Source organism: Phascolarctos cinereus, unplaced genomic scaffold, assembly GCF_003287225.1.
Source record: "Phascolarctos cinereus isolate Bilbo 61053 unplaced genomic scaffold, phaCin_HiC Scaffold_1;HRSCAF=81, whole genome shotgun sequence".
NCBI classification, from domain to species: Eukaryota; Metazoa; Chordata; class Mammalia; order Diprotodontia; family Phascolarctidae; genus Phascolarctos; species Phascolarctos cinereus.
This window is the reverse complement of record NW_027555514.1, coordinates 282,994,723-283,020,248: the sequence shown is the minus strand read 5'-3', so window position 1 is coordinate 283,020,248 and position 25,526 is coordinate 282,994,723. Positions and strand designations below refer to the sequence as shown.

Genomic DNA, 25,526 nt, shown 5'->3' with positions numbered 1-25,526 from the left:
TGCCGCCTCTAGAACGCCATGGCGGGCGTCGGGGGGGGGCGGGGGTCGGGGCTGGGGTGGGCCGAGACGGGGCCGGAGAGGACGGCGAGCACGACCGAAAAACTCCGACCTCCAGCTGAACGGGCGTGAAAATGGCGGCGGCGTCCGGCTCGAGCCTCTTATACTGCGCGCGATCAGTGACGTGTATTCCTTCACCAGCTTCGGTGTCCTTCCGCCCGTGTCACGTGACCTCCCCTCCCGGACGATCGGCGCCTTTCTTCTCTCTGTTCTCTTTTCCTCCAGCTCCGGCCATGATTCTCTGGAGAAGGCGACGAAAAGGAGGCAAATGCCTCTAGAAATCTCCCAAAAGTTGGCGAAATGGCAGGAACTATTTTCACAACTCCTTTGCCTCCCCCCCCGCTCGCGGAAGGATCTAAGACACGGTGCGCATCACTCCCGAATCCGGCCACGGGGGAGGGGCGGGGAAGGGAGGGGCTGGGGAGGTAGCGCGTGAAAACCTTTCTTTTATCCTCGGATGGTTTGCGTCAATGTGGAGTCTCGAGGAAACTCGGAAATCTCGCGAGACTCGATGCAAGGAGGCGGGGAGTGAGTTAGGGCACAGCGCTGATTGGCCCCAGCTGGATGACTCACGCCTAGCTCGAGCCCTTATTGGCCCAAAGCCCGACTGTCGGGTTTGGAAGTGGGCGGGCGGCGGGTAGCGACGTCTGGGAGCGTCCCTGTGGGTGTCGGGCCACAGCCCTTCCCCGCCCCCCCCACCCCGTCCTCCACCGCGCCTTCGCGCCCTGGCGAGTCCTGGGTTCCGGACCCATCCGGGGTCCCGGGGACGCCTCGAAGCCTGGTTGGCGGGTTGCCCATCCTCCACCCCCTTCTCCTTTCTAAGCGCGGGCCCGAATCCCCGCCCCCGCCCGGGAGACTGGCGGCAGAGGCTCAGAGAGGGCTGGTGACCACCCGAGGTCACACAGCATTGCAGACCTGGAGGGGAGCCTGAGCTGGTCCTTGCTCCCTTAATGGCCCACCCATCAGGCGTCCTTCCAACTCGGATTGGAAAGATTGATTGATCACGTTGAGCTATATGGAGTCAGGTGAAATTGAAGAGAGATCAATGTCAGGGTGTATGTAGGCTGAGCTCCAAAAAACCGGTTTCTCAAGGAAGGCCAAGTGGGGGGACGACTGGCTGAGCAGCCGGCTCAGAAACGTCCCCGGGGGATGGAGACACCCCCCCCCCGAGTCATTGATGCCGAGGCCACTGCTGGGGCGCATTTAAGTTAGGCGTGCAGAGAGGGAGGCGTGGTCCTGCTGGGACCCCCAGGGAGATGGTGCCCCGGGAGGAGAAAAGCAAGGTTAGGGGGCACGAGATTAAGTGTCTTCTTGGCCTGTTTTAGGCCGTGTACCTTAGAACTGAACTGAGAGTCTCGGGAAGGGGGAGGAAGAAGCTTGGGGGAGGCACTGAGCCTCCCCAAAACCTCCCCCCAACAGCAGAAGCAGATTCGGGGTTGGTGCGGTCCAAGCATTGATTAAGCACCCTGGAGCAGGTCTGGGGATAGAAACAAAGACAAAAAAACCGGCCTTTAAGCCCTCAGGGAGCTCCCCGTCCGACAGAGGGGCTCATCTCTTGGACGGGGTTAGGGGTGGCTTGGACCAGATGGCCATGGGTGGGCTCTTCCACCTCTCAGATTGTGACCCTGGAATTGGCAGCAAGTTTTTCCTGAAGTGGAGCCCAGGGATCTGCCTGCCTGCGATGCAACCTCTCCTCGTGGCTCCCAGAACAAAGCTGACAGCCCACCGTGGCCCCTCCTTTTCCTCCCCCATCCCCCCACCCATCCTCTTCTTGGGGCTAAATACTTCCCGGTCCTGCCTACTGATCTTTGTTTGGTATGTTATCCTGTCACTCTCCGCTGCATGTAATCCAGTTTGCCAAATGCTCTTCTTTAAAAAAAAAAAAAAAGGAACGGAGGGGCAGCTTGGTGGCACAGCGAATAGAACACCGGCCGTGAAGTCAGGAGGACCTGAGTTCAAATTTAGCCTCTGACGAAACGCTTGACACTAGCTGCGTGACCCTGGGCAAGTCACTTAACCCCAATTGCCTAAAAACATGAAATTTAAAAAATGGGATGCCCCAGGTGTGGGCTGATAGAATGGACAGACGGCAGGACTCTCCGTGGCCCTCAACATGGTGCCTCTCTTAACAAATGTATTCAATTTCCAAGAGCCTTTTGAAAAGGCAGCCACGTCTTACTGTTGAGTCATGCTAAAATGCCCAGATCATTTGCGCAGCTATCTGTCCGTGCCTCTGTCCTTGTGCAGCTGTCCTATTCCTTAGGGTTCACTAGGTTTGACCCATCATCCAAGCCTGCTGAGGTCTTTGCAGATGCAGTCATTGCTAGCTTTGCCGTCTGCAAACATCCAGGTCACAGATAAAAAATGATCAGCCTCGGGCCCCTGGATGTTCCACTAGCAGGCTGCCAACCTCCAATTCGATCAGTCATCCCCTTCCACATGCCCCAATTCTAGTCTCACCTTCATGTAGTTCACCTCCATCTAGTCCATGAGGACAGTATGACAACAGTCCAACGCTTTCCTGAAAACTAGAGGAGACGATGCCTGAACTCGCAGACCCGTCTCTTCAGTAAGACTCATACTTTGCCAGAAACATGTCAAACTCACCTGCTTAGAGTGTGCTGCTGTCTACCCCTCTTAGAACATATCAAGAAACCAGAGGCCGAGAGAGCAGACAGGATTTACCCAAGGCCAGAAGTGGGCCAGGCAGGTGAGAACCTACTCTGGATTTCCGTTTCTGCTCTGCTGGAGCCATCACTTCCTTGGGGGCATCAGTTTCTTCCTCTGAAAAAGGGGCCCTAGGTGATCTCTCAGGTCCCTCCCCATTCTAAAATCCTGTGAATCCAATGACCCAGGTTCAGATACCATTTCTTCCCCTAGTTAGAGGCAGCAGGGAGTCGGTGCCAGGAGGTGGGTTCAGATCCTGGCATTGACTACCGCTGTCCCCCTGGCAAGTCACCTTCCTCCTCTGGGTGATCAAATAACCTCCCAGGTCCCTGCCAGCCCTGAATCCTAGAGAATCACTTCGCCTTCTCTGGGTCTCTGTTCCTGTCAGCTGAGGTAGGTCCTGATGACTGCAAATCCCATGAGCCAACACAAATCACCTTCCCTCTCTGGGCTAGTTTCATCTGTAAAATATGGGTGTTAAACTAGGTGACCTCAAAGCTCTCCTTTGATTCAAAAAGCCCATGATCCCACCTGGCCTGTCTCCTAGACCTGCCAATAGCTTAGAGGTGCATGACCACTAAGTCATGGTACATCTATACAGGTACAATGTAAGACAGCAGCTGACTGTACCTGCCCTCACCTGACACTGAAAATTATTAAAGGGAACAGAACCAGGCCAGAGTCCCCTTAATTAGGTCTTTATTGAGACGTCATGGATATGTGAAGCCCTGAACTAAGGGTTAGAATGGAGAGATGTGATTGAAGACGCCGATCGCCCCTTGCATGGTTAAGGAATGTGGATTCAAATCCTACCCCTTTTTTTCCCTGACAGTGACAGATATAAAATGTTGGGGGTGGGGGCTCCACAACCTCAAAGATCTCTCCAGATCTCTTACGAACCAACTTTCATCTTGAGTGCTATGAGGGAAAAGATAATGGCTCTAAGTACAAATCCTGGCTTTACCACATGCCCTGTGCATGTGACTCTGAGCCCCCATTTCCTTCTATGTAAAACGACATTAGACTAGCTAAGGCCCCTTCTAGTTCTAAACCTGCGATCTGAAAGGTTTGCTGGACTCTTCATAAATCAGGACTTGGGCTGGATTCAGCTCACTCAGACTGAAAATGGGGAGGTGGGCGGGGAATGGAGGGTACAACAGCTGTGGAGCAGCGCACGCACTGTCCGGTTTCTTCAGTGTAGTCAGTCACTAGCTTTTCCGGGAAACAGGAATTTCTATGCCCAGCCAGGAAGCAAGCCAGAGGTACCTCGGGCCTTCTCCAGGCTCGATGTTCTAAACCTGGAGTCCAGTAATGTTTTCAAGCGCTCTGTTTCAACGTACTGATTTCCTTTGTCGGTCTACGGGTTTTATTTGGGGCACTTCAGAGCATGATTCTGAGAAGAGCTCCATCCATAGGAGGTGCTCCAGGCCAAATCCAGGAACCATTCCATGTTGACATCAATCCCTTCTGATGCACCCGACATTGCAAGGAAATTGGACGTGGGCCATGGCCCAATTCAACATGGGCCTTCCCTGCTTCTCAGAATCCTCTTCCAGAGAAATAGGATGAGGGAGAGAGACACACACACAGAGATCGTGTGTGTTTGTGGAGGATAAAATCAACAATGTGAATAACCATTTTGTGTGTGGACACACACAAAGACACTGAGACATGAAAAACCAGGCCTGCTTCAGGAACAGGAGCCACAGAAAGCATGTGATCTTCCCAAATTACTGAGAGTCCTAGAAAAATCCAGGAGAAAAATGCTCACTGCAGATGGCCAAGTAAAGGGGTCCTCGCTCCCAGCCCTCAGCCCCAGGCCAATTTTTAAGCTGCCAAGGGAAAGGCCAGGGACACCCAAGTCACCTGCCTGGTCCTGAAGGCCTCAGTGGAGCATCTCAGCCTCCACCTGGGGGAAAGGCAAGACCCTCAGACTGCAAGCCACTGAGGAACGTGCCCCACCCTCATCAGTAGCCTCTACACAGCGAGGTCCATTGAGAAAATACGTTTGACCTACACCAAACACAAAAGCAAAAGCTGAAGGATTTGTTTTTATTTTATGTTCCACTCTTTCATTTCATAGATCATCAACTCCCTCAGCCTCGACACTTTAGGGGAGGAGAAAAGACAAGATGCAGGTTCCAGGACTTGCACTAGGCAGACTGCCCGACAGGACCGAACAGAACACTTACCCAGACACCTTCTCCGCCCCCTCCCCATAACCTGCCCAGGTCACCTGTCAACCAGCCCCGACATGTTTGTAGACCAAGGACACTGCAGATACTCCACTCCATAGAGCAAAGGGCAGTTTGTGAGCTCAGTCAGAAACCCTGCAGGTCACAGGGCAAACCAGATTCCAGAGACAGGGAACAGGAGACAACCACACCACCCTGGGCCTGCTCTCCTGGTGCTTTGCTCAGTTGTCTTCACTAGGCCCTTCGAGGTCTGCATCCCCACAGCAGAGCAGGGACGGGCCTCTGCTACAAGCCGGGCAAGCCTGGCCGGGCACCTCGGGCTCCCTGCCTTGGCTCCTACGCCAGGAAGGGCAGAGTCTCTCTACCAGGCCAGTTTCAGGGCCAGGGCCACTGCCTCAAGGGAAGGAGTCTCCACCCTCCCTAATGCCTGCTGGACCCTGAGGAGCTACCGGCTCCCTTGCCAGGATCCCCTCCACCTTGGCTCTCTCCAATGAAGCAGCAGCAGCAGCATCCAAGGGAGCAAAGGAACCAGGCCAGAGGACTGCTGGGCATGGGGGCTGTCCCTTCTACCAGGAGCACGAACTTTTAAAAACACCAGTTACTTCTTTCCTCAATGATAAAAATGCCTCAAGCAAACAGAAGGCTTGGGGGAAAATACCCATTGTTACCCTAAATTGACATCTGGGGTTAGGGACAAGGAAGAACCCCAAACCTCACTGACTGACTTGGTTTCTGAGATTCGAAGGCAGGCCAAATAAACTTGTTTAAGAGTAACTGTCAGCAAAGAACTTCCCTAGGATCAGCTGTTACTGGACACAGAATTGATGTGGGGGCTCACTCGCACCTCGCCTTCCCACCCAACGCTGGAATTCGGCGAGCCAAGAGCCCCCCGTCCCACAGAACATCACCCAGAGCCATTTCTCTTTTTGATCCTGTGGACTTGTACCCTATCTCCTCATCATATGGCAAGATCAGCTTTTCTGAATCGGGAGACATACTGGAATACTTCTTCCCAATTCAATGAAGAGGTTCCTATTCACGTACTTTTCCCCTCTGAGAAATGTGTTTACTTCATCAGAGACCCTGGGACCCAGTCTTACTGGTTTGTTGGTCTGGTTTGATAAGCTTCGTATAGAATTCATGTTGAGGTGCTAATAATGTACAGCTGGTCTGGTGTAGCAGGCTAGAGCGAAACTGCAGACTTTTAAAATACCTTATTGGGAGGATCTCCCCAGTGCCCCCCCCCCGGAGGTCTGTTCTCATCCTCCCCACCCCTCAGGAGCAATCGGAATCCCATACAGACACACAATCTCTCCTACCCTCTCTCCAAAAAGTAAAAGCACCCATCCTTCTCGATAGGAAATAGAGGGCCAGAGGGGGATTCCCAGAAGAGGCCCCCAGAACTTTGCTTCCCAGACCATGACAATACACAGGGGCCCCAAACCTAAATGAGGACTTGGTCCCATGTGGACCATTTTGCCATTAAAGTACAAGGAAAAGACAGCTACCAAGTTGTACAAGAAATCTCATTGAGTGGGGAGGTAGAGAAAGCAGAAGCAAAATACTCAGATTTGGCAGTGGGAATACAAAATACTGGGTAAGAAGTCCAGAGGTAGGGCCAGCAACAACCCCTTACCACAAACAGAAAAAGAAACACAAAACAGTAAGACACAATGACAATATGTATTAAACTCCCCCCTCCCCGCCCCCAGAATAACTTTACATTGCAATAAATAGTGCATTTGTAGCAGCGGGCAACAAGGGAAAGGAAGGAGAAAGTCTCTTCCCCTCTCCCCTCCCCCCCATCATTTGGCCCTCCAAGGCCCTTCTTTCCAAATGCTGACAGGTAGATGTGACAAAGGGAAGGCATATGCGTGTTCTGGCAGCCTCTGGCACAAAGGGTGTTAGGGCATTCCCTGAATGCTCCTCTCCCCTTCGCCAAGGGCAGACTCGAGGCTTCAAAGAGGCAGGCCTGGCCCCTGCGGAGACGAGATGCTAAGGAAGGGATGCAGCACAGACACGAAGCCAGGAGGGGTCCTTTGGGTGCCCCCGCAAAGGCACCATCAGCAAGCAGTCTGGCCTCCCACCAGCCACCCACGATGCTGTTGGCCACAGCTAGATTGCTACAGACAGCAGGGCCAGGAAGATGCAGCAAGCCCAGTGATGTGAGGCAGGAGCTGCCTATGCCCCTCCTTTCCCGCCTCTTCTGATCCCTCTTGGTCAAGGTCATCAAAGAAGTGATGACGCTGCCCTTGGACAGCAATGGAGGACATCACTCCCACAGGCCTCCAGAGCACTAAGGGGAAGGGCTTGTAGGGAACTTCGAGGCTCCTCCCAGGCACTTGCTCCACCCTCTCAGAGAAAACCACAAATGGGGAAGTTGGAATTTCCAGAGCCATCCCTTCCCAGAGGGAACAAACATTCCCCTCCAAGGTGCTCTGGGCCTTTCTGACTGATCTTATCTTTCCCTGGCCGGATGAGCGAGGTCATAGGAGGGGAGCCTGCCTACTTCTTGCGCCTCAGCTCTTCCAGCCCCAGCACTCACTAGCCACGCAGAATGCATTTCATAAATATTCACTCATTGCTACACAGCAACATTCACTTAGGAGACAGTATCTTGATTAAGCAGACATGCTCCAGGGAAAGGAACCAGATGGAGGAAGAGACAAGAGTGACAGACACACACAAAGGGCTTCAACGGAGGGCCAGGTTGGGCAGCTGAAGAGGTGAACTGGACACAAGTCACCAAGTAACTTACAGCTTGGTCCCCCTCCCCTTGCTCCCCACCCTTCCGGATGCACTTAATGGAAGTTGGCCTCAATGGAGGGACAGTGAAAAAAAATTGGGGGGCACAGTGCTTGATGAGGGAAAAAAAAAAAGAAAAAGGAAGGCAGGGCAGGAAAAGGCCATTCTAGTTGACCGGTAGCGACCCGATGACCAGCAGGACTGGAGGCACCAAAGAACCCAAGTGAGGGGCCGCCCGGGCAAGTGGAGCCTGGAGGGTGCTTCTGACCAGCTCCGAGGCCTAACCACCTAATCCCCATCATGGCTTTCCCCTCCGTTACGTCTGCAGTAGGACTTCCGGCTCAGACAATGAGCAATAAAGGGTGTACCCCAATTCATCTATTTCTCCAGGGGTAAGCTCTGAAAATAGGTTCACCTTGGGGTTCAGGGCACTAGGCAGGACTCCGGCCTCCAAGTGGCCAATCAGGGCCCTGAGCGCCTGCAGAAAGCGGTTGGCAAGCACGTCCTGAGACCAGTCAGTTTCCTCTTGGGCCAAGTGGAGAATGACATTGGTGAGCTGACTGGCAGTGAGGTGGCCCAAGGCCGGGCTGGACTTGCATATAGCCTTGAGGATCTTGAGGCAGAGCGCTCGGCAGCCTCCATCACCCTGGTCCAACGCCCGCAGGCGGGCGGTCTCTGCAGGCCGCAGGCTCAGTCTCCACAGGTTATCATACTGGGCCAGCCGGTGGGGCCTGGCCACAAGGACTGTGTCCCCGAGCGTCACCGACGGCAGAAAGTCAATGACGAGGCGCCGGTTTTGCTCATACTGCACTTCCAGCGTCAAGGCCTCAGGGGGTGGAGCTGGGCGGATCACACAGTCTAAGAGGGACCCAATGGCTGGCCAGTTAATGGAGCCGGCCACGACCTTCTCAAATGTCTCTGCCACAGCCCTGGGGGAGAGGTAACCGCCAACCACACAGCGGTCCCAGTAACTGCTGCCCCGGGGAAAGTACTCCGGGTTCTCTCGCCGCACCAGGAAGAAGCCCGGGACGTTCATGATGGTGTCCTCCCCAGGAATGCAGGACCACAGGTTCTGCTCCAGGACCAGAGGCACAATGAGCTGAATGTGGTCAGCAGTCACCACCTGTCAAGAGAAGGCACACAGTGAAAGGAAGGGATGCCAACACCTGCCCCACACACAGAGTCAAAGAAATGCGACTCCCTCCTGCCCAGACCAGCCTCCGCTGCTGCAACCTGCCCGGTCCCTGAGGGCACTGAGGGGGCACTTCCAAGGAGCCCTGAAATCTCACGTCCTGCCTCGCGCTGGCCTTCCTACCCTCACCCTACAACCCTCCTCACTGACCCCATCTTATCTGCACACCAAGGGCTCTGTTTGACCAGATACGGCAGAGGGAGGATCTCTCACCACTCGGGCCTTAGTGCAGCAGCCAAGGCCACCCCCACTATCCACGGACATGCGCAGAGGTACCTCCCACCTCAGTAGCTTCCCCGGGGCCTAACCCATGGTCTTACCCATAGAAAACCCTCAGCGAGGGCATGCTGCGCTGATTAAGCCCCAAATAAAAGGCAATGGGGAGGGGAGGAGGTCACAATGCTGACCTGGAGGGGCAGGGCTCATGATGCAGAAGATGCTATTCTCCCCCCAGCCCCAAGACATCTTTGGACTGAATGACTAGGGCCATCAGAGAACAGGCCGAGGTCAGAATGTGAAAGGACCCCACTCACCTGCAAGTCGTCATAAAGGCTGCCGCTCAGGTACATGTCTCGCAGTGGCATGTCAGGCAGCTTGGCCCGGAGGAAGCTCCGGAGCTCGGCACATATGTCCACAGCCGCCTGCTTGGCCCGGGCCTGCTCACCCGGGGGGATGGCTGCCCGGTTCCGATAATAAGCAACCAGCTTCTCCTGCAGGGACAGGCGGAGCCGTGACTTCTTCAAGTCTACCTGGCTCTTCTTGGTGGCTGGTTTGGGTCTGGGGGGGGCAGAACCCATCTGCCAAGGAAGGCAAAAAAATTCACATGAGAACCCATCGATGCTGGTCCACTTCATCCTCCCCTGGGATCCATCAGGCCTCCATGCCAAGGAAATGGAAGGGTTCTGCAGAACGAGCAGAGTAGGGCGGAGACGGGGCCAGAGCGTGGCCGACTCTCACCTGCGTCGAAGGCGGAGGGATCAGTGGGCAAAGTCTGCAGGGACCTGCTCAAGCTGGTCTTCATGTCCTGCGTCAGTAAGCGTGACGATCCCATCCAGCTCGGCTCCTCCCAGCTTCTTTTCCCTGAATGGCTCAGGCGAGTGGGGCTGCTGGGGGCACTGATCGCCCGGTCGTACATCTACAACCCCCCCCACCGAGATAGAAGGAAGGAAGGTGAACAACCCCGGGCAATCGCCAGCACGTCTGAACATTTACTTAAATGCCTACTGTGTGCAAAGCACTGTGGAGGAATAAAGTGAAAGGACAGGATTCCTCACAGTACCTCGTGGTCCTGGCAGTCTCGGGCACCAACGTGCCAGCAGATACCCTAAAGCACTACAACACCTGACCATACATTAGAAAGATTCTGAACAAGCTGCCAAGGGGGATCCCGGAGAGAAGACCATCTCCACCTTCCCCGGCTGGGGAGGAATTCAGCAGGCCAAGAGAGAACACTTTAGGTGTGGGAGGCAGAAGAGCTGGGGCAGTCCCAGTTGTTGGTTATCAAGGGCAGGGAATGATGTGATTGGTTTGGAAAAGCAAAGCAGCTCCCAGCTGTGCAGGGAACAGCTGGATTCTGCAGGACATCAGCTCCTGGCAGCCCCTCTGACCCGCCCTCACTCACCCGTTTGACGGCCAAGGTAGCAATCCCCAGCATGGCCGCTCCGCCCACCCCCAGCACCAGCCGGGCATTGGACAGCACAAAATCAATGGCGGTGCCGATGCCGTTGTCATCCTTCTTGCCTTTCCCTTGGCGCTCACCAGTCCCTGCCATTGCTCCCCTGCGGGCAGAAGCAGAAGGCACACACAAAACTGCCAGTGAGTGACGATTTACCAGTCAAGACCCAACTCTCTCCAGCCACCCCAGGCTGCTGTTTCTGCTCAAGCCCTCCCCACCACCCTCCTGACCACATGTGGGGTCAGGTGCCTCCTTCCTGCCTGTCCTAAAGACTTCTGGACAGACCACACGTGCACTGTCCGGGTCCCAGCCAGCCCGAGCCTCTTGCCTCACCCTGTCTGCTCCAGAGGGAGATACTGGGCTTTATGACACAGTTGGCAAGGTGAGGGTGGGGGTAAGAATGAGCATGTCTGTGACAAGGAAGAAAAGCTCTCCCCTTCTTTATGTGAAACTTATCTAGCTCCCCAGAGACCCTTTCTCGTCTCTTGAGGTGTAGGCCACCCCATTCCACCAAGCACCCTGGCTACTTCTGTAAGGACCTGCACGGGTTACTTCTGGCTGTATTTTCGTAAGGAAACAAGAGCATAGGCTGGCCAATTACACTGGCACAGAAGGCAATATTGGGTCAAACATGGAAGAGACATAACAAAAAGACAGGGCACGTCGAAAACCCTTTCTGGGTACTCGCTACAGGGGGGCTGTTGGGTTATAAGACAATTGCTCTTGGGGGAAAGTATGGGGTGAGAAAGATGATCTGCAATGCTCTGGTGAGGATAACTATGTACACCTGATAGTGATCAAAGTAAATACTTCCAGACTTTGCTGGAGTTAACTGGAAAAAGAAACCCAGGCCCTGGCAAAGTTAAACAAACATCCTATGACACTGGAGGTCAAGCCCTTTGAATCAAAGAGGCCAGGTCCTGGTCTCATGCCTGTAGGGTCCTTGGGTCACCAGGGATAGTCACTGGTCACTACACGTGGCCACTACTTGGGTAAACTGGTCAAGATGATTTCCAAACGAGCCTGCGTTCTGAAGCACCACAAGCACTGTTGTCTCAGTTCAAGGCAGAATACTGCTCTTCCTGTCACTCCCTTAGTCCAGACTCCTGGCTGTTTGCAGCACCAAGAGAAGGCCAATCAGAATCACACCGTGCACTGCATCCTGGCAAGGCCTCCACAGATTTTAACATCCAAGTTCATGAGTATCTGGCAGATTTTTCACTGCCCTTTTGGAAAGCCCTTAAATCAGCGTTTGGCCCTGGTTGATAACTCTGGTGTGCTGTCCTGTTACTGCCATTCCAGCTGCTCCAGTCTTCATTACGTTGGTATGTAAACTCCTGGAGGGTAGGGATCCTTCTGCTTGTAGGTGCACTCCCAGTGCTTAGCACATGGCCTGGAACCCAGTGAGCACTTATAAATGCTTGTCCACTCTGCCATCACTCTCTTCTGCGAGAGTTTAGGGCCCATAATAACCCAACATTTGAGACTCGCTCAGATGCTACAGGAGAAGGGCCTTTATTCTTGTCTTCCTTCTGCTGAAGGTGGCAGGACGGGGTGTAAGCCTGGAGGCCTCGAAGGCAGACTCTCGAATGTGTGTGTTCTTGGCCACAGCTTCAAAGAGAGAGGCCAACCGGGGCTATTTTTACCTTGCAAATCAGGCAAGAATTTCCATATACTTACTCTGCCTCCAAGCCCCCCCCCACCCATTGTAGAGCCTGCCTAGACAACTCAAACTCGGCTAAAATGTCCATAGCAATACAATTCTGCTAGTTTCCAAGTCTGAATTCTCACTGCCTACAAATTATCGGATTTTTCCTCCCCCCTCAAAAAGAAAATACCTCATTTGTGAGATATGTAACAGACAGCCCCAGAACACTCCTGTTCATAGCCTGGGTCTCAGCCTGAAAACACAGATGCCATAACTGGGGGGCACTGTCTCCCACCTACAAAGAGACCTACTGAGATTCCCCTGGTCCCAGTTCCTGGGGTTGAGGAGAAAAGGATCTCTGTTAAGAACAAATCCTCCAGCCTTTTCATGTCCAGTGACCAGTTAGCAGCCAGGATTTAGCCTCTGGGTTACATTTTTCCCTCCCTATCAGGGATGAGAGAAGCCTCCTGACACTTGAATTTGAATGCAGGCCTGTGTTTAAAATCCAAAGAAAGCAGGTCGGACTTGTTAAAGAACTCTTCCAGATGGAGGGGAACACCCCCGTAACTCTGGGCTAGATAAGATTTCAAACATCTGATGACTTGAAGGAGGAAGTTTCAGAAGGCCAACTGGAGAGATGAAAAGTCAAAAATATGATTCACCCTTTCCTAGTTGAGACGAATGTATGCCTAATTATTATAGACTATCTCAAAGAATTAGTGTGGCGTGGTAAGGCAGGCTAGGGAGGAAGAAGCTAGGCTGCATGACCCAATGACCTAAAATCTAGATGCAGATCTGGGGAAGGAAGGGCCAAGCAAGTTTCTGTAATTTCAGACAGGTTACTTAACCTGTTTCTCCAGGCCTAAAATGGGACTATCATTACTAGCCACACAGACTAATGGACTGAAACCTGGGAAAGACTAAGCTGAAAGGGGCAACAGTAGAGTACTATGAAAACACATCCTACTTCTACAGGAATTTCACTGATGACTACGAGGTCACATGTCCAGGAGCTCCTCAGTAAACATGGCTGGCCTGACCACAAGTGGACAATAATACCCTCCAGCCTCTTTGGTCTGAGCTAGACTTACCCTTCACCCACTGCTATTACCTAACCTCTGGAAGCAGAGGGCAGCAATGGGGGGATGGGAAACACACAGTCCAAACAAAGAGCTCTGGCTTCTGTGGTGCCTGGAAGTTTACAAGGAGGGGGTTATCTTTAAAGCACTTTCTCCCCACCACCCCTGTGAGAGGCAAGTATCAGTGTTATCACAGCTGTCCAGTCATGGTGTCACACCCCTTATTGGTAAGCCCCAGGGGTGGGGTGGGGGGCCCCCCGCTGTGGTTTCAGCACAGGCAGAGAGCGCCCTGCTCCCAGGGTAGACACCGCACAGAGAGCAGTAAACCCCAGGAAGCCTCCCCGAGCTGCCTGTGGGTATGGAGGCCAGGCTCAGTGTAGATAGCACAGGGCCAGCCTGCAGACCTGAATTCAAGTTCCTCTGGCGCATAATTGACCCTGTGGCCATAGCAAAGTCACTTCACCTCTCCTGGCACCAGGCAAACTCTCCAACTTGTCCGTGAATATGACTTGCCAGTGATGAAGCCCACATCATCAGTAACATCCCTTTGAAGTGCAGCATTCCTCAACACAGATCCAGTCAGGAAATAGGCCAAACCCTGCTGTACCTATGCGGGGATAGGCTCCGATCCTCAGGATCTGGCCAGAAGTACGCTGGGCACAATCAGGGCTACTCTAAGAGGGCTCCACTAGATAACTTCCTAAGGAACGCTGTGCCCACCACAGCTCCCAAGGGCAGCAGATGGATGGGGGGCATCTCCCCCACTTTACTGACACAGAAAGCAGACCTGAGAGGTTGTGTTTAACCTAAGAGGACACAAGAAATCAGGAGACTAGGCTCCAGTCTTGACCCCGGGAGGTCCAATCTGCAGCCCTGCCCATCGCCCCTTCCCTCCAATGTATATTAAAATCCACTGCAATAGGTAGCCAGCCCCCAGGAATACACTTCACTCCCAACCTCATGAGAAGGGAGGACAAGCATTTGGTAGAAGAGGAAATGGACACTCAGAGGTTAACCGAGACCTCACACACAGCTAATAAAGCAGCCACACCTGGCCACCAATCTAGGCCCAGGGTTCTTTCCACTGGGGCGCGCCACCTCTGGTTCGGGGTACGGAGATGGACCTTCCAGAGATTAACCAGCTGCTACGGTAACTCCAAAAGACACCCCTCCTTCCCCCACCGCCAGATTTCTGATAGCTACAGGAAAGCTCTGATGTGACTAAGGGTTCAGATCTATGTATGTGGTGGGACCCTGAGCTCACCTTTACGTGGTTTTACAAAACACCACCCTCCATTTTATAGATCAATGAAGTTGAGGCCCAGAAAGGAGAGTGGCCGCCCCTGGCTGGCCGTGTCACAGCCAGGCCACGGATGCCAAGTGCCCAAGTCCAAAGCCAGTCCTCGCTCCACTCCTCCCCTCCACCCCGTTTCCTTTCTATAAACTCTTCGTCTTCGGCCCTGGAATGTTCTTACCAGACTCAATCTTGCCAGCATTCCTTTGGCGGGTAATTTGTCCTTTAAGGCAGTCTGTCACTGGGGTACTGGTATTTCTTCTTCCACCGAATCACTCTGGTGCTCGGGCAGTTTCAGTCGTTCAGGGCATTGTCCCCTAGCATCTTCCCTCTGATCCCTTTTGATTTCGGCTGATTTTTCAAAATCTCTTTGGTTTCCCTTGACTTTTCTTCATTGTTTTTTGATCACCATCAGAGAAGCCGTCTCCCTTTAGGCCTCAAGTTCCCGACTCCTCGAGTTAGGAAAGTACAAAGGGCTTTCTTTCCTTCCAACTCTAGGAAGTAAAGAGCTTGGGAATTATTAACCTCGAGACAGACAGCACAGGAGCCACTCAGAAGTAACTTGGCCAAGGTGACTCTGCTCCTAAGAGGTGCAAAACTGGACTTGGCGCCAGCTTTCTCGACACCAAATCCTAGAACACTCCCCATCCATCTGGCCTTACCTGCTGCAGCACTGGGGCCTCCTGTCCACCATTTCCTCTATTCCTGGTCCTCCTGACTCTCCCCTTACCTGTCTGACCACTCTGCAGTTTCCTTGGCTGGTTCATCGCGCCCCCAACTGTGGGTGTTTCCCCAAGCTCTATGCTGGCCATTCCCCCATCTTTTACAGAAGCCCTCAAGCCTCCAACAGCAATCTTCTTCCTTCTCAAGCCACCCAATATTTCGCCATTTTATTTACTTCTACTTATGTATAGATGGGTAATGTATTGATGTGACTGTCCCACCATTAGAATGTAATCTCCTTGAACACGGGGACTGTTTCCGTTTCTGTTTTTGGCTCTACCACCAAAGCTTGAGCCCAAGGCCTTGGAGCCTGATTTCTTTATTTAGGAAAGGAAGCACACAATCAGACAGCCCCCTCTCAGTCTCCTAGGCTGGATCCTCATGCCGATAATAACCTCTAGCCCAGAGTTCCCCAGGCTTCTGCCCTGGGGCTCTTCTCTTCCCTCTCTACCACTTCACTTGGTGATCATCTCCTCAGCTCCCTCAGATTTAATCACCATCTCTACCTGCTGATTCTCACATCCACCGACCCTGCCCCAATCTCTATCTCCAAATGCCTTTCAGACTTCTTAAAATCAGAACCCATCTTCCCCCACAAACACACCCCTCTATCTTCCTGATTACTATAGAAGGGATCATCTTCCCAGACCCTCCCAGCTCAGCGATTTCCACCCATACCCAAGCAGTTTCCAAGGCCTGTAGAGTTCACTTTCGCAGCATCTCCTGAATACACCACCCTGGTGAAGACCCTCATTCCCTCATGCCTGGAAACTGCAACAGCATGCCAGGGGGTCTGCCTGACTCCAGTGTCTCTCCACTCCTGATTCATCCTTCATCCGGCCACTGACGTGATTCTCCTAAAGCACAGACCTGACTGTATCTGTCAGTCTCTCCTCCCTGCCCTGCCCCATCCAACAAACTCCAGGGGCTCCCTATCGCCTCCAGAATCCGACATAAAACCCTCTCCCCTACCCCCTCCCCAACTTCCTACTGGCTCCAGTGACACCGGCCTCCTTCTCCCAACAAGATCCTCCGACTCTCGGCTCTGGAGCATGTTCTCTGGCTGTGCCTCACGCCTGGATGTCCTCTCCACTTCTGCCTTCCTTCAAGCACCAACTAACACCCCATCTTTTTTTTTTACAAGAAGTGATTGCCAGCCTTCTTAATTCTAGGGCCTCCCCCTCGAGTTATCTCCTGTCTTCCATCGATGTAGCTTGCCTGTACACCTGTTTCCTTGCTGTCTCTCCCCATCAGGGTGAGCTCCTTGGCGGCAACACCTGCCTTTTGCCCTTTCCGTTCGTTCCCCCAGGCCTCAGCACAGTGCCCAGCCCAAAGCCAGTGCTGCACGTTTACTGACTACCAAGCAAGCCAGCCTTTTGTGAGCAAGGTGCTTCAGGAACCCTGACAGCGTTACGTAAATCTGGGTTGTTCTGGTAATCACCATCACTGCTACGTTCCTAAGAGGCACGTGTTCCATAGTTAAGAGTCCGGACACCTAGGCTTGAGTCTTAGCTCCACTTATTTCAAGCTGACCACGTGCCTAATCTGCTCTGTCATCTATCAAATGGGGGTAATAACACCAAATCATAGTAACAGCTGACATTTATACAGGCTTTAATGTTTGAAGAGATACATAAACTATCATTTATTTTCATTAAGTCTACCAACCTCACAGGTCTGTCCTACGACAGAGCCCTAAAAAGCCCTGGACTTTCCCACACTGCCTAGTCCCAGGTGTTCCCCAGAGGTTATCGGGCCCACTCCAGATTACTTAAGTAGCTTAACTGACACTCCTTAATCCCATCCAGGCCCCTATCTCCCTTACCCCTAGACCACCCCAGGCTACTTGCCACTCCTTAATCCCATCTCTTATAAAAGTGTTGACCTTGCCCCCATTACGTTTAAGATTCTTAGAATCCTGCCAGCTTCTAGGCAACATAATAAACCTTGTCTTGGACTGAAAGGCTTGAGTGGTCAAACTCTTTAGAGGCAGACCCTTGTCCCATACCCTTGAATTTTGGGGTTCCCAGCACCCTTAGACTGCAACAATGCAAGGCGTAAAGGAAATACAAGGTTTAGGTAAACTAGAGCTGTAGAGAAGAAAGATCTCCGGAAGCAGCGTCAAGGGAGCTGAATTTGAATCCTGGATATCCAGGCATCCTCCAAGTGGAAAACAAATGACTCCTACTTCTACAAAATTTGAAAAATCGACAAAGTTCCTTCCTCATAACCAACCTGTGAGGGAGGCTCTCTCCATTCCACAGACAGGTAAACAGATTCTGGAGGCAAAGTGACAGATCCACCAGCCACAGGACAAGCAGAGGTCTCCGCTGGTACAAAGTCCAGGGGCGGTGACTCCAAATCTTGCTTGCTTTCCCCCTGAACCACAGCTGTGGTCTCTCTTCGTTTAACTTCTAAGCCCTCACCTGTCAAAGGACAGTAGTCCTTAGGCAGCCAACTCCAAGGCCTAGTTGTGAGGAAACCAATTCACAAATTCTAAATGACTTGGAGTCCTGGCTGCGCCTGTGTGACCTTGGGCCGGTCCCTTCCCACCTGGGGCTCAGTTCACTCCAGGGGCCCAGCAGCCTCCTACTCCTCCCTCCCCCTGGCATAGCTGGACACCGTTAAGCCTACAAGAAAGTAGGTCCCGAATAACAGCAAAGGGCTCTCTAAGAACGCCTAAACAGTTCAACAGGTTCTTATCTGAGCACTAGGTGGGACCCGGGTGGGAGGGAGTCTAAGTGAGCGCATCAGACGGCCTGCGGCTCCCTAGGGGTCCAAGGTGAAGCCAGGCTCCAGATTCAGGGACAATCTTCACCAGGCCCCCTCCCCCCCCCGCGCCCCCGGGGGCCGAAGAATCGCCACCCAAACCCCGAGGCCACTGCTGGGGGCCGTCCGCCCACTGAGGCCCCGCTCCCGGGGGTCCCACACACGAGGGCCCTGGAATGCGGCCTTCGCTTTCTCTCCTGGCTCCGCCGGGGCAAACACACAGCACACGCTTACTCGGTGCATTTCACTCCCTCCATTGCTACGGAGCGCTCCGGCCCAGGCCCGGAGGCGGGGGAGGGCTCCAGCTCCCGAGGCCCCCCGGCGCACACAGCAGGCGTTTAATCACCGTGCTCTCCCCAGGACCGAGCCTCGGGGCCACAGCGCCGGGCCGGCCGGACCCACCTGGGGCTCCTCAGCGCATCGCGGCCGCCCCGGGCCTCACACCAGCTGGCCTCGCTCGCCGCGCAGAAAGACCCGGCCCTTTTCCAGCTGCCTCCGCACGGCGTCTGGGCCGGCCCCGGGCGGCAGCGGGCGGCGGAACTCTCGGCGCACGGCCGCCACGTAGAAGTCGCGGTCGGTGAAGCGCAGCCCGCGGGCCCGGCGCAGCAGGGCCCGGTACAGACCCAGCACCGCGCTGCGGCCGGGCTCGGCCATGAGGGTCCGGGGGGCCGGAGCCGCGCCTCGGCGAGCCGTGAGCGAGCCGCCCGGGCCGGGCCGGGACCGGAGACGGAAGGGGGCCGGGGGCCGGGAACGCCGCCTCACACAGCCGCCGCCGCCGCCGCCTCCTTCATGCCGCGGTCACCGGGCAACATGGCCGCTTCACTTCCGGGACACGACCTCTGTAGAGGAAGAAGAGGAACGGGCAGAGGACAGAGGAAAGGCCCTAGGAGGAGGGACTTCCTGTAACGGCAGGCTACGGCGCCGCGAGACTTCCTCGTTCCCTTACAACCTCTCTTTACCTCTAAGCCCCGCCTCGAACGGGTGTCGTTGATTGTGGGAGGGGATACATCTCCCTCTCACTCCTCTCTACTCAAACTGGTCTCCATGCCCTGCCCTGTTTGGTGACGTCAGAAATGTGGGCGGGGCTACATCTCCTCAGCTCAGCCCTTCCCTTTATGCCCCTCCCTGAGAGTTGACGTTTGCGAAGTGGGAGGGGCTACAATGCGCAAGCTTTCCTACACCCTTACACCGGCCTTCTTTCAACCCTCAACCCTATAAGCCCCGCCCCTTAGAGAGACGTTCGCAGGAATGGGGGTGGGGCTACGCCTCTCTCTCCCCTCCCATTCCCTCAAGACTCCTCCCCTAACCGTGACGTTAGAGAAATGGGACCGCACCTCCCTAGCTCAACCTCTCCCATTCCCGTAGGGCCCCGCCCCTATAGTGACGTCATGTATCCTTTTCTTCACCCACTGCTCACCCCTCTTCCCTTCAATTTTTAAGGCGGGGAAGGCGCATGCTCAGTAGTGGCCACGCCTGTGGGGTAAGTGAGGCAGGGAGTTGTCAGGCTCCCAGCGTGAGTGGTCCTCGAGGCCGGCCCTCGCGACCACAGTCATTCTAGGGGCCTCACAGGCCATCGAGCCCGACCCCTTCATTTTATAGAGAGGGAAACTGAGGACTATGTGACTTGTCCAGGGTCACACAGGAAGTGACAGCTGGGATTCGAACCCAGGCCAGCAAACCCCAAGTCTAGCCCTCCTCCTACCACAATTCCATAACTAAACTCACGAAGACCCTTGTACCCACTTGTAGCAGTAGGCGGCGCAGTAACGCTGCTCATGATGCATTTCTGGCCTTGGAGTCCTGAGAGAGCTGGGTTCAAATCCTGAGTCTGCTACAGTCCCGGAGAGATGAGACACTAATCTGCTCCCCAACTCGCAGCCATTAACTTCATGGGCACCTTTGATCCGTTGGCCGGATAGCCCCCTGTATCTATAGCCCTGGAGATTTTACAGGAGGGCTCCTTCCCTCACCCCATGCCTGAGAAGTGGGTGACACAAATATTGCTGGACCCATTTTACAGATGAAGGAACTAAGGCCCAGAGAAGCAATGTGACCCATTAGAATGGGCACAGACAGCCATTTGGAGGCCAGGACCTGGTTTGACTCCTCTCTGGGTGATTAAGGAATCACAGACTTAAACCTTCAAGGAGAGGGAAAGATCTTTGTACTACTAGAGGTATGCACCACGCATGGACTCACAACAGGTGTAAGTGACAGACTGAGGATCTGAACCCACATCTTGTGAGTAAATTTAGCGCTCTTTTGCATTACTGCAGCTCTAGTCCTGTCCTAAATTCTGGGTCCTGGGGGAAGGATCATAACAGGAAGACAGATGTGGAGAGAAGAGCTCTGGATTTCAAGTCTGAAGGAGGGGAGGGGGAAGGGAATGAGCATTTATTAAGCTCCTACTATGTGCCAAGCACTTCATTTGTATTCTCTCATTTGATCTCACAACAGCCCTGGAAGGGAGGTGCATTCTATTCCCTATTTTACAATTGAGGAAACTGAGGCAGACAGGGGTTAAGAAACTTGTGTCCAGGGTCACACAGCTAATAAATGTCTGAGGCCAGATTTGAGCTAAGGTCTCCAGGACTTCAGCCCTTTATCCAGGGTCACGTGGCCAGGGTATGTCAGAGGCAGGCTGTGGACCCAGGTCGCCCTGGCTCTAAGGTGGCTTCCCCGGGCAGGCTTGCATACAGTAGGTGCTTAGTAAGACTAGCTAATGGCTTGATTGAACAGAGTTGGAGCAGGAAGCATTTAGTGGGCACATCACCTCAGGGGGTTAGATGACCATTTGTTAGCTAGGTTGTAAAGGGAATCCTGGGTCTACTTCATTATTATTTTTGTTTTGTTTTGTTTTGTTTTTAGGCAGTTGGGGTTAAGTGACATGCCCAAGGTCACACAGCTAATGAAGTGTCAAGTGTTGGGTCTGTGGCCGGATTGGAACTCAGGTCCTCCTGACTTCAGGGCTGGTGTTCTATCCACTGTGCCACCAAGCTGCCCCCAGAATCCTGAGTCTAGAAGGGGTAGAACGGGTGTCCGGGAGGTCCCTTCTCGCCCTCAGGTTCTGTAATTCTGTGACTGGCTCCAGGTGAGTACTGCTCTCCCGGTCCCCCAGGACTCCTCGCCACCCCTCCTTCCTCTCCAGCTCTCCCTCCCCTTTCTCAAGCCTGTAATCTCTGCCCCAGGGAGATCTGACAGGGGTTTGTTTCTCCTCTGACACTCTGAAAGGGGATACTCACCGTCCAGTCTGACAGCCATGGGTCCAAGGCAGCCCCATCCCACAGTGAAACCAACGAGATGTATGGACTAAAGGGGGAGGACCCAGCCCTCCTGGGCTCAGCCTCTAATCTTGGAGCGCCATTGGTGGGTTGACTTAGACAGCCAGCTACAAGCCACTTTTCAGCTCTTCTCTCAAGCCTACCTTTCCCTCTGTAGTCCACAAGGACCCTGTGAAATATCAAACAGTGTATTAGTGGACACAAAGCTAGCCCTGGAGTCAGGAAGGGGACTGGCTTTGAACCTCCATCCCCTTGATTTTTGTCAGCCAGCTAAGATGTCTCTCTTATCTGAGCCTCAGTTTCCTCATCTGTAAAGTGGGGAAAAGTAATAGCACCTCAATCGGAGTCAGGAAGGAATCTAGGTTCAAGTTTTGCCCTTGGCACTTACTAGCTATGTGACTCTGTCTCAGCTTCACTTTCCTCGTGTGTGAAATGGGAAAAAATACCTTGGGCCCCCACCTTTCACAGTTCTTCCAAGGAGCAGAAGTATGTAAAAATCTTTCTAAGACTTAAAATGCTATTTAGCAGCCAGATATACTTGTGAATATGTACGTGCATGTGCTTTGTGAAATCACTATACATTAGATCTCCCACATTGTCCAGATCTGTGAGTCCCTAAGGGAAGCAGAAACAAAGTCGTGTGTCCTTTTTGGCTCTTAACGCCGTGACTGAGCCCCCAGCTTCCTTCACCCTCACCCGGCTTCCTTTGTTAAGTGTTTATATTTCTAAGTGTTAATTGGTGAACCTCTTCTGTAAATTTACCAGGAATCAATACCAGGTTCGTCCCTTGTTTCCTGTTTGAAGACGTGGGCAGGACACGGGCCTTGCCAGGGATCCTCGGGGACTCCTCCCTCCTCCAAACGGCTGTTTCTGTGATCTCATCCCCATCTCCGTACATCAGGGCTGTCATTTTTCTGGACCCAGAGACTTGAACCAAGAGTGGCTTAAATGCTTAATTACTATTGCCTCATGTATTTAAAAAAGTTCAATTCAGCAAATATTTCTTAAGCACCTACGATATGCCAGGCACTGTGCTGGGAATACTGGGAGGTTCCACTCAGCTGGGGCATGGATGATGGCCACTTGTGCACAGATAAATGAATGAATGAATGTTTGCTGTGTTCTAAGCATTGTGCTAAGGAAGCACTAGGGATAAGAATATAAGCACGCCAGACAGTCCCTGCCTATCTACGAGAAGTTTACATTTTACTGGGGTGTGGGGGTGGTGTGAAAAGAGGAGGACACATAACATGTGCACAGATAAGCAAATGAATGTGCATATGAAATAATGTAATTTTCAGGAGGGAAAGAAGACACTTGCTAGATATGTGACCCCTGGCAGATCACTTCACTCCAGCCTCAGTTTCTTCATGTGTAAAATGGGAATAATAATAGCACCTATTCTCACAGGGTTGTTGTGAGGTTCAAGTGAGATTACACATACGAAATGCTTTGCAAACCTTAAAGTGCTGTATAAAATGCTAGGTGTTGTTATTATTAATAATACTAATATTTATTTATGCTAATGTGTAATAGTAATATTCATTTAGGGGCAGCTAAGTGGTACACTGGATAGAGCGCTGCGCCTGGAGTCAGGAAGACCTGAAATCAAGCGTCAGATGCTAGTTGTGTGACCCTGGGCAAGTCATTTGCCCCATTTGCCTCAGTTTCCTCATCTGTAAAATGAGCTGGAGAAAGAAATGGCAAACCATTCTAGTCTTTGCCAAGAAGCCCTAAATGGTGTCGTAAGAGTCAGACACAACTGAAATGACCAGACAACAACAAAATTAAAATTAAAATTAATAATACCACCAATATTAACAAGAATAGTAACAGTCACCTGGGGGAGGCAATCAGGAAAAGCTAGGGAGCTTGGAGGAAGGGAGGGATTCCCAGAGCCCAAAGCCAGGAGGAGCCCACGCCACCCATGGGAGCCACCTTCGCAGCGGCACCAGGGGAGACAGGGACAACTTCACAAGGGAACTAGCCAGCAGATCAATTTGACTGGAGCATAGGGTGCACGAAGAAGGCCAGTTATTTTGAGCCTTTTTTCGCCATTTTTTGTACAGGAAATGGAGGTGGACTAGAGATGGTAAGCAATCTCCCTCTCCAGCCTGTGAATGTTGCAGCATCTGCCCTGGAGTGCCCCATGGAAGCTTCCTTGGTCTTCTTGCCGCTGACATCAGTACGGCATGTTCCCTGGGGAAGGTGGATGAGGCCTCTTCAGCCCCTTCTAGCATCTCCTTAATGAGGTATGAGATTTCCCCCGCCAGGGTCAATTCCTTGTTAATAAGGCAAGACCTTTGTTCTGGAGATTAATGCTTTCTCTTTGACAAGGTGTGAGTGAGCTCTCCCTGCCTGGGATGCATCGGAGAGCCGGTGATTCCACACATGCTCTTGGACTTGGCCTTTAAAAGGGAGGATAGACAGACAGACAGACAGAGAAGGAAGACAAGGAGTCAGTTGGACACACACAGGCTCTGGTCCCCCGGGGGGGGGGGCGGTGCTTACAGCTCTGAGGCCTAGGAGAGGAGGGAATCCCTGGGCCCCCAGTGATGTTTGCAGGGGGTAAGAGCAGTGAGCAGCTTTCATACCCAGCCTCCTGGATGATGCCAAGGGGGACTCAGAGCTCAAGAACATTGAGGAACAGTAGAGGTTGGGAAGGAGCCAAGCTAGACCTTTCCCTTCACTGGTAGTATGACTGTAATGGACTGTGTAGATCCCCAGGAGAAGTGAGATTCATGGGAAAGGGAAGACTCTCTGGCAACCCTAGCTGCCTGCTCTAATAGGGAAAAGGTGTGTGTGTGTGTGTGTGTGTGTGTGTGTGTGTGTGTGTGTGTGTGTGTGTGTGCACACGCGCGCACGCATGAGCACCCCACAGGGTATTGTGTTATAAATGTGTTAGACCTGATAGATCTCTGGCAGATAAAGGACAGTTATCCAACTGTGTGTGAATCTGTTCTGTTTTCTGTTGGGTTAAATAAAGTTTGCCCTGCACTTGAAATATTGTCAGCTTGAGTACTTTACAGGACTGGTTTCCATTTTTTTCTGACTCTAGCCGTGAGCTAAACACCAAGATTCCCTCAGGGAGCCTCTGGATAGGGAAACAAGCCAAAGAAGGAATGTTTTTTGAGGAGCCCCCAAGTACTAAACCAGTTTGTGTAAGCTCAGAGGCTACACATCTCATTACAAAAAAAAAAAATTAAGCCCTTCTTGTTGTCCTTAGTATGTTTTTGTGGGTAAAGCTTGTCTCCTCCTGATGGTCTGCAAGTCCCCTCTGTTAGGTGCCTTTCTGTGCATCCTTTCAAAGGAAGAAGAGACAACACCTTCGCTCATCAGAGGGCTCCCTGTGGAGGTTTCTTTCAAAGCCTCTCCCTTTTCTTCCAAATTTGCATCATGTGAGTTTTGGAGTCAGAATGTTACACTTGAAAGGGACCTCAGAAGTAACTCTGGTCAATCCCCTACCTGAAGGCTGATTCCCTTCTACATTTGTCTCCTCTATCAGCATCCCTCTAGATCTCCTTCAGACTTCCAGCATCACAGGACATGACTTTCTTAAATGGCTTTTTTCCATTTTTGGTCAACTCTGACTCCTGGGAAATTTCAGCTTCTATTAGGTTGAATTCTGCTTCCTTAGACTTGGCATTTGCCCAAGTCTTGCCTTCTGGGGCCAAGGAAAAGAAGAGTGATCCTTTGTGTACTCAACCATCCTTCAAATATTTGCAGATAGAGATCATGGTCCCCCACTAAGCCTTCCTCTTCTAACTGCTTCCTGTGTATCCTTTGGACACACTCCAGTTTTATAAGATCCTTCCTAAAACATTCAGCCTAGAATTGGACACAAGGCAGAGGACGGTGGCTTTATCACTTTGCTTATTCTCTATACTCTTTCTATCATTGCAGCCTTTTCTGCACCGTATCTTATCTTTGACTCATACTTAGAGTTTATTCAGCATTCAGATCTATGTCACTTTAGCTACTTCCCAGCCATAGCTGACTTCATTCTACTCTTGTGCAATTGATTTTTTGAACCCCCAAGTGCAAGACTTTACATTCACCCCTGTTAAACTCTAACCCTGTTAAGTCTCATTTTATTACCTTCTGCCCAGTGTTCCAACCTGCCAAGAGTTCTGTGATCCAGTGTCCTGGTGATCCTGAAAGCTTTAGGCCATCTGAAAATTTGGCAAACATGTCCTCTATG

The 25,526-nt window shown here is 52.5% G+C and overlaps 2 protein-coding genes and 1 long non-coding RNA gene across 6 annotated transcripts; 1 reads left to right on the top strand and 2 right to left on the bottom strand.

The window, feature by feature from the left end:
* Positions 1–4,762: 4,762 nt before the first annotated feature.
* Positions 4,763–10,627, bottom strand: MIEF1 (mitochondrial elongation factor 1). The gene is given in 5 exon segments (XM_020982652.2): positions 4,763–8,787; positions 9,390–9,641; positions 9,643–9,653; positions 9,814–9,991; positions 10,478–10,627. Coding segments are annotated over 5 exon segments (1,398 nt in total). The 3' UTR covers positions 4,763–7,980.
* Positions 10,628–14,921: 4,294 nt separating this feature from the next.
* On the bottom strand, positions 14,922–19,092 carry MIURF (mitochondrial elongation factor 1 upstream open reading frame). 4 transcript variants are annotated; one of them, XR_013483372.1, is made up of 3 exons: positions 18,447–18,987; positions 17,511–17,742; positions 14,922–15,046 (listed from the first exon to the last, which is right to left on the bottom strand). XR_013483372.1 is itself a non-coding variant. In XM_078147483.1 (2 exons), exon 1 carries the CDS (start codon positions 18,696–18,698, stop codon positions 18,483–18,485), a length of 216 nt encoding a protein of 71 aa, XP_078003609.1. In that variant the 5' UTR covers positions 18,699–18,986; the 3' UTR covers positions 14,922–15,046; positions 18,447–18,482. The 4 variants fall into 4 exon arrangements, 2 of the variants coding, with proteins under 2 accessions (XP_078003609.1, XP_078003608.1); XR_013483371.1 differs by having other exon boundaries at positions 17,511–17,701; positions 18,447–18,986; XM_078147483.1 differs by lacking the exon at positions 17,511–17,742 and having other exon boundaries at positions 18,447–18,986.
* Positions 19,093–19,115: 23 nt separating this feature from the next.
* Positions 19,116–24,329, top strand: LOC144454831 (uncharacterized). Its single transcript, XR_013483375.1, has 3 exons — positions 19,116–20,285; positions 20,913–21,135; positions 22,091–24,329. It is a non-coding gene; the product is annotated as an uncharacterized LOC144454831 (long non-coding RNA).
* The last annotated feature ends 1,197 nt before the right edge of the window (positions 24,330–25,526 follow it).